The sequence below is a fragment of the Octodon degus genome, unplaced genomic scaffold (assembly GCF_000260255.1).
Source record: "Octodon degus isolate 3935 unplaced genomic scaffold, OctDeg1.0 scaffold00028, whole genome shotgun sequence".
Lineage (NCBI taxonomy): Eukaryota > Metazoa > Chordata > Mammalia > Rodentia > Octodontidae > Octodon > Octodon degus.
In genome coordinates, this window is record NW_004524604.1 from 6,539,246 (window position 1) to 6,547,471 (window position 8,226).

The 8,226-nt window shown below is 48.5% G+C and overlaps 1 protein-coding gene across 1 annotated transcript in view; it reads left to right on the forward strand.

Moving 5' to 3' along the window:
• Nkx6-1 (NK6 homeobox 1) overlaps positions 1–4,046 on the forward strand; it is a 9,529-nt gene extending 5,483 nt beyond the window's left edge. The window contains exons 2-4 of the mRNA XM_012514265.1: positions 4–228; positions 1,686–1,858; positions 3,798–4,046. Coding sequence (XP_012369719.1) covers positions 4–228; positions 1,686–1,858; positions 3,798–4,046 — 647 coding nt within the window. The remainder of the gene's footprint in view (positions 1–3; positions 229–1,685; positions 1,859–3,797) is intronic.
• The last annotated feature ends 4,180 nt before the right edge of the window (positions 4,047–8,226 follow it).

Sequence of the window (8,226 nt, forward strand, 5' to 3'; positions counted from 1 at the left end):
CAGCCGCGTCATCCCCCGCGGGGCTGCTGGCCGGCCTGCCCCGCTTCGGCAGCCTCAGCCCGCCGCCGCCGCCGCCCGGGCTCTACTTCAGCCCCAGCGCCGCGGCCGTGGCCGCTGTGGGCCGCTATCCCAAGCCGCTGGCAGAGTTGCCCGGCCGGACGCCCATCTTCTGGCCTGGCGTGATGCAGAGCCCGCCCTGGAGGGACGCGCGGCTGGCCTGCACCCCGCGTGAGTACCGCCGTGCCCCGCGCGCCCTGGGTCCCCAGGCTGGCAGCGCAGGCCCTAGTTCGCGGTTCAGGCCGGGCGGGCGCGTCGGCGAGGATCTTCATGTGCCGCACTCCGCCAGACCTGGCACGTCTGGGCCGAGTCTGGTGTGCGCGAGCGGGGGCAGGACGCGTAGGACGCGCAGCTCCGCGGAGGCCCTCCTGCTTTGGGATTACTCAGCTGACCCGGCTTAGGTTAGAGAGATGGGAAGTTGGAGAGGACTGCACCACCCTGGGGATCCTCGCTTTTCGGGCCCCTCGGCGCCCTGGCCAGATCCACTCACTGCCACTCTGCAAAACGAAAACGGGGTCGGTCTGGTGCCGGTATTTACATGCAAGTGTCCGTTCTGGACACCCCACCTTACCTTTTTCACCCTCGTGCCACCCACCCCAGGACACCCGGGCGTCGGGGGAGCCAGTGGCACCCGGACCGCTCTTTCCACCTCCTCCACCATAGCCAGGCTCAGGACCCTGAGTATGCGCACAGCAGGGCCACAGTGGCGCTCCACACCCCCACGCTAGGAAGAGCCAGGGGAAGAGCAGGCGAAAGGACCCGGACTGAGAAAAATGTGCCAGCCATCCCGTCACGACCTTGCCCGGACTTTAGAGACTCCCTAACATCTTGCTGATTTTCGAGAAGTGGCCAAGGCGCTAGCTACCAAGGTTCCCAGCCTTCCAGGTGGAGCTGGGATCCATCCTGTGGCCCTTTTCTCACACTCAGCTTTGATTTCGATCGACTCCCTAAAGTTTGCCCAAGTCTCTGGCTCTTTTAGGAGGGGGTGGTAGCTAAGCAGCTACAGAAGTAGCTGAAGAAGAGCGGAGGCTCCCTGGGGACACAGCGGCGGGGTGTCGGGGAGACGCTATTGTATCCGCGCTGGTGGCAGCGCAGGGGCCGCCAACAAAGGCTACGCTCCCGCCTCCTCCCGCTCAGCGCAGCGGCAATAGACTTGAGGCGATTTACCTCGCGGTAAGTGAAAACAAGGAGTCCTTTGTTGCCCTGGGGCAGGTTAGTGAAGCTTTCGCGGAGAACAAAAAAGTAAAAGTAGTTATTTTCAGGCCCAGTGCTCGAGGGCCGACACTGCAAGCGCCAGAAGCAGGAGGCGACAGTGGCCTTTCCCCCACATTGCTCCTCAGTGAGGGTACTGCCCGCTTGGTGGAGAGCAGAGTGTCGCCTCCACTGAGGGACACGCGTGCGGATGAGAGGCCTCTACAGATGCTCTGAGCGCCAATAGCCTTTAGAAAACAGGTGGGCGCGAAAAGGCGCAGAGAGACGCGCGGTGGCGCGGTGTGGCAGGAACGCCGTGGTGCTTGGCAAACGCCGAAGCTTTCTTTTCCCACCAAAATCTTGTTTTGAATCCACTCCTACCCCGGCGCTTGTAGCCGGTTGTTTCCTTCTCACCTCGTTGTTGTTGGTTCTCACAGATCAAGGGTCTATCTTGTTGGACAAAGATGGGAAGAGAAAACACACGAGACCTACGTTCTCTGGTCAGCAGATATTCGCCCTGGAGAAGACTTTTGAACAAACGAAATACTTGGCGGGCCCCGAGAGAGCTCGCCTGGCCTACTCGCTGGGGATGACGGAGAGTCAGGTCAAGGTGAGCACGCAGTGGATCCCAGCAGGGACCCGGCCCCCAGCCCACGCATGCCACCCGCGAGTGGGGGCCAGGGAGGATAGGAGCAGCCAGGAACACTCTGGGGTCATGCAGGAAGGCAAACTGATCCTGAACAAAAGAAATCAAGGTCCGGCCTTTGAAATTAGGTTAATCTAGATCACAAGGGGAACCCGGTCATCTTCGCGGAATGAACGCATTACTGAAATCGCCCAGAGACTAGATCAAGCTACTTAAATAGCTTTTCTTTCTATTTGTAAGCGCTTCAGACTTTTGTTTGCTAATTCACGCTCCACTAGTTTATAATTTCCTAACATAGATCAGCATTATGGTGCTTCTGTATTAACTTGCAGATTAAAAAAAAAATAGACCCACAGGATCTCACACTTAGCATAAGAGAACCTGCTCTCAATTTAGATAAGGCAATCACTTTTGAAGGGTAGTTTTCCAAAGGAATTGACGAAATTATTACTGTATTAGAAAATGAAATCCTATTTTTAAAAGTTTATAAACAGATTTAAGATATCTTATAACAGTAATCAAAGTGTCATTTTCTAATTGAGTTGTACAATGCATTTCCATAGCACCAAATTTTACAAATCTTCCTCTGAAAAAATAAAGGAATCGAGTTAGTTGAGTAACTCAACTTGGTTGTTTTCTATTTTCACTATTCTCTTTCCTCCTGTTTTCTTGAATTTGTTACTTGGGATTAATGTCTGTTTTCATTAGTTATATTGTTGCTCTTCAAATTAAATAGGAATAACATTAACCAGGTCTGCTGGTTAGAGTGTATTTCTTCCTGGACAAGCATCATAAAAAAACATTTCAGGAATGATTTTGAATGTAGCCATTAGAATACCATCACATTTAAAATTATTTTTGTAGTGGGCTGGTACAAAGCCTATCATGGGAATCTGGAGGTCTTAATTTGTCACCGTAAATATGTCTGCCTGGGTATACATGAATTATTATAGCTATATTTAAAAAATCAAGATTTCTTTCTTAACGATTCTGCTTCTCTAGATAAAATACATCGCAGGGTAGAAGAATTTAAAAAAAAAGAATAATTCGGTGTCTTTGTAAAACTGGTTGCTCATTGCTGATACTTTAAAATATGTGTAGCAGACACGTGCCCAACATTATGAATGGGCTTAAAAGCTTTTGCACATTAAGTGGACATCTTGAACAGAAGAAATAAATATTAAAATAACACTTGAAAGAATTGGCACAAAATAGAAAACAATGTAATTGGCAAAAATTTCACTTTTTAAAACTGATGGACAATTGTAGCTTTCATTTCACTTCTATGTTCTGAAAAAACTTTAGTGCTGAGGAGGAAAGAAAGAGGGAGACAGCAAAGGACTTTAATAATTTGAACAGCGCTGCTGCATATTTTTGTGTTTGTATTGGTTAATTTGAGTAATTTGAGGTTTGTATTTTAGCAAAAAACTACATGAATTCACTGGGGGAATTCACCTAGGTCATTTTGTACAGTCAGACTGCAAATCAGGGAAACAAGCCATGTCCAAAAATCAAAAGGAGAACAGAGTTAATTCTTCAGCTGTACCAGTGACACTGAAAAACTAGTACACTCTAGCTTGTTTGAAATTCCTTCATCCATGAGAGCAAACACGGAATAAAAGCACAGCTACTATGGGGAAATTTTGCGAATGGAAGGAAAGTTTTTTCATACCAGAAAGCAAGGAAGGGAACATTTCTTTTTTAGACTTCTGAGTTTTTCTTTTTTCCTCTTCTGGGAAGTCTCTCTGACAACCTCCTACTCTTGTGTTGCTGTCGCTATGGCAACGGCAGGCAGCCCCGCGGGGGCACCAGGTGCGGGAGTGGGGGGTGGACTGAGGTTCCAGGCCTGGCCCAGGGCGGCGGCCACCGAGGCGTTGCTCACCGAATCCCCCTGTCACCGCAGGTCTGGTTCCAGAACCGAAGGACCAAGTGGAGAAAGAAGCACGCAGCCGAGATGGCCACGGCCAAGAAGAAGCAGGACTCAGAGACCGAGCGGCTCAAGGGTGCCTCGGAGAACGAGGAGGAGGATGACGAGTACAACAAGCCCCTGGACCCCAACTCGGACGACGAGAAGATCACGCAGCTGCTAAAGAAGCACAAGCCGGGTGGCGGGATCCTGCTGCACGCGTCCGAGGCCGAGGGCGCGTCCTGAGTGCCGGACGTGCGGAGATGTACAGATCTATTTTTCTAACCCAGAAGTGTGGCGGGCGGTGGGAGCGAAGGAGACTGGGGTGGACAGGAGGCCGCCCAGGCCTCGGTGCACTGCTCCGAGGACGCAGCTGGGGTCCCCACGCGCGTCCCTGCGACGCCGGCTCCGCTCCCCTGCGTTGCCGGCCTGGGACAGCGGACCCATAGCGAGGGGACCTCGAGCCACGCGCCGCCCTACAGGACAGGGACGCTGTTCCAGCTCACTGCTGTGCGACTAAAGCGACCTGTTGAAGGCTCTGTAAATAAATCGTGAGTCACACTGACTAGAGGTTACTTTATTGTGAATATCTAAAATGTAAAATGTTTTTTTTTTTTAATTTGGTATAAAGAGATGGATCTCCTCCTTCCTTCCTTTCAAGCCCGCCTTTTGAAGGACTATCCACGCGAACACTTACTTCCTCTTTATTTGAAACTTAATTTGGGAGATTTGCAGGAGAGAATGCGCTCGCCCTCCGACCCCCTCCTGTCGCTGCTCTGGCCCTTTGGAGTTGCCGAGCCTCAGTTGTTTTTTTTTTTTTTTTTTTCCGACTCCTAGTTCTGCCCCCGGCGCCCCGCCCCAAGGACTCGAAGCAGAGAATGTGGGAACCGGGAGTCTCACACCCATCCCTCCGTCCCTTCTGAAATTGCACAGTCGTTTGTTGCTATTTATTAGGGATTTAAAGAAAGGATTGGGGAGGGAGGGGCCATAATAGCGTGTGTTTAATTTAACTCCTTTCTGATAAAAAATGCGTGTTAAGATAGATGGTGGGGAAACCGCTCCCGGTCAGAACATAAAATGCATTTAGTTGCTGTAATTGAATTTGAAGTGTTTTGTATCATAAGAATATTATAGAATATGTAAATTGTTTTCTTTTTTAAGCTAATAATGGTGATATATTAGCATCTTTAACCTTTATTAATTTATATAAGGAATTAGGTTTGTAAAGAGAAGAAAGCCCCTTTGCAAGAGCAGTTAAATGTAATGCACTTTCTGTTTCAAAGGATAAATCAAATTAAACAGTTTGAAGACGTCTGTTGCCTAGAATGGAAGGGGTACGGATCATCTGATCTCATCAGAGATCTCAAGTAATAAAAGAAAGACCATAAAAATGCTACATCAGTTTCTCGGGTGGAATAGCTGTTACTTTTTTATTTTCTTTTTCGAAAGAGTGGGATCGCGTCTCTCAATCTTCTGGATTGGGAAGGAGAAGAAACGCAGCCTCCTCCCAGCGCTCCTCTGAGCGACGCGACCGAGGGCTGCTGCTTCTGCTCTCTGCGTTGTCTAATTTTTTCCTGATCACTTTTTCCTTGCAAGGAAGTCCCTGGGGAGTTTGGCAAGTGCTCATTTCCATACGCGTTCGATGGCCCTGGAGCACGCTGGGAGCCGTCCAAGCAGCAGCGCTTGGAAGCCGACACTCCCCACCCTACCCTGCAGCCCCAAGGCTGAGGGAATTTGTGGGAAGATCGGCACCCTGCTGAACAATTCAAGGAAGAGGGGTGCAGCTAAAGAAGGTTGCTTTTTAGAGGGCCTGAAAGCCTTTATTGGTATAAGAAGGCAATATCATAGCTTCTTAGTCACACTGACGGAAAATATTTGAGAATCCCAGAGAGAGGGCTGAAGCGCTGCTGTCCGGGGCCTCTTTGTTTTTAGACTCTCAGTTACAGGCTGGGTGAAATATCGTTATCCTCTCAGTGTGGCGGGTTAATGAGCTTGTGTTCCAAGAGAGAAAAATCAATAGGATCAGTAGATTCCCCAGGCTAATGTTAGGTACGGAAGTGTTGTGAGTCTGTCTTGCTCCTCAGGAAAAAAAAAATTTTTTTGAGCTGAAAATTGAATGTTTCATTAATTCAACAAAATGAAATGGGCAGAGGGAAATTAAATACATTCCCAGTGAGCGACATGACTTAGCAGAAAGAAAGGGTGCACATCTGTCTTCTGTTTTCTGCGAAGTCCTCAACAAGTTTCTAACTTTTCCACACGTCTGTCTTGGCAACACAAAGGTATGTAGCCCACAAGAAAAGCCAAAGAGGACTTGGCCGCATGGCAATGTGGTTTCCATCCTACTGTGAACTGTGCCACCAGCCTCTCTCCCTCTTTCTCCCCATCTATCTCTCTCCTTTCCATCTTCCCCTTTCCTCCTTCCCTTTCTTCTCTCTTTTCTCTTCCCCTCTCTCTTCTCTTCTCCCTCCTTCCTTCCCTCTCTTCCTCTCTTCTTCCTTATTCTCTTTTTGTTGTGATGAGAGAACAAGGTAGGGGACAAGCCTATTGTCTTGCAACTCCACTTTATGACAACAAATCAAAACCTTTATATTTTATATTTTAAGCCTTTATGCATTCCTCTTCTGCCCTGAAAAGTCAAGCAACTTTATTCATTCTAAGAAAACAAACTCCCTATAATATGATTAGAAATTATTCCCACAATATACTACCAGTAGTAATAATTAGCAGCAGCAGCAGCAGCAGTAAGACACGAGTATTAGCCTAGAAACTGTGGAACAAAGATAGAGACCTTTTAAAGAAGGAACTGGGTTGACAGTTGCTAGTGTTTATTCTGAGCTGGAAGTGGAATGTTACCTCCCTAGAATTCTTTAGGAATCATTCCCAGTGAGCTCAACCTCCTCAAATCTGGGAACCAGAGTGGGCTGAAGTGGAGGCCTGGACCTTGCCCTGAGAAAAGGTGCCAGGGTGGCTGGGCTGCAGGCTTGCCTGTTTGCCTGCCTGGGGCTCTGTGCTTGGAGGAGGGGCATAAGCACTGCTCCTCCTTTTCTGGTTGACTGAAGGAGCAACTTGAGGTTTCCAGCTCATTTCCTTCCATCCAGAGCTCCAGCTGGTCACTAGGAGAGCTGGGAGTGGGGGACAAGTGGTTGGAAGACATCTCCCCCAGTTCTCTTTATCTTGGTTGGTTTGTTTTCCTTCTATTTCTGCATAGCAGGGACAGCTTTTCTTTTCTTTTTTTTTTGCCATAATTTTATTGATAAACAAATAGCAATGAGACAGTTTCAAATCAAATCGGTAGGACAGTTTCAATAGGGACAGCTTTTCTTTAGAGCTAGGTTGGTGGGGAAGCCCAGGGCATACTCTGAAGCTCTGGGCATCGGGGTAAAACTCATTTCTTATTTTGCTTTTATGTTGCATCAAACATCTTATGACATTAATAACCCTAAGCACCTGATTAAGGCTGCCAAGTGCCCATCACAGCTGAAGGGGTCACGTTTTAAAACCAGCAAAGTCACTACATGCAACTTGGCAGACCACTGCTTTTCAAAATGCTCACAGGCAATGAAGTATCAATAGTGGAAGACAAAAGGGGGAAAACAAGGTTTTGTATGTGAAAGTTGAAAGGAATGGTAGCTTTTATGTTTCTGTTCTGTGTGTTTCTTTCCCTGAAAAGGAAAAGTCTCCCAGGCTTGTGAAGGCCGCGAAGAGAAGGGGAGCCCTTCGAGAAGTTGTGGCATTTGCAGCTCCTCTGGGGTTCCCAAGTCCAAGCTCAGTTCTGGGCTCGATGACTGATGGTCCCCTTGGCTCATACCCAGCCAGGATTCTGTAACTCACACTGCAGCCAGACACCTGGTCATGGAGCATCTTTCCCAGCTGGTGATCACTTTACTTCACTTTGTCTTTTCCCCACTTGAGGTTGGTGGCAGAGGGACCACTGCTTGCTCACACTCTTGTCTCCCTCAGGCTTTCTGGGTGCATAGGCCTTCCTAGAAGTAGCTGTCTTGGAAATGTGGGCCAAAAAAACGCACAGTGAGGGTGTTCTCACAAGCTTTTGGAATGGAATATCATGCAGCCCAATGTGACATTAAACCAGCCTTCAGTTGGGGAGCTCCACACTGCACTGCCCTTTAAGCTGCTGATGGGAGCAAAACACACACACACACAGAAGCATGCACTTTCGAGGTGAAATTCCACTCGGGGACTCCTAGCACCGAGTAGCTTAGACAGACAGTGTCTCCTTTGTTACTCACAAACAATAGGATTGTGTAGTAACAGGGGAGGTAAGCAATAGATTCCATCTATAAACTCTATTTGAGGCTAATTTGAGCAGTGTAGCTCGCACTAAATATCTTTCCTCTTACTGTGCAAGCAGATACGTGCAAATGTGCTTCTCTTTCTCCTCCTCCTCCTCCTCCTCCTCCTCCTC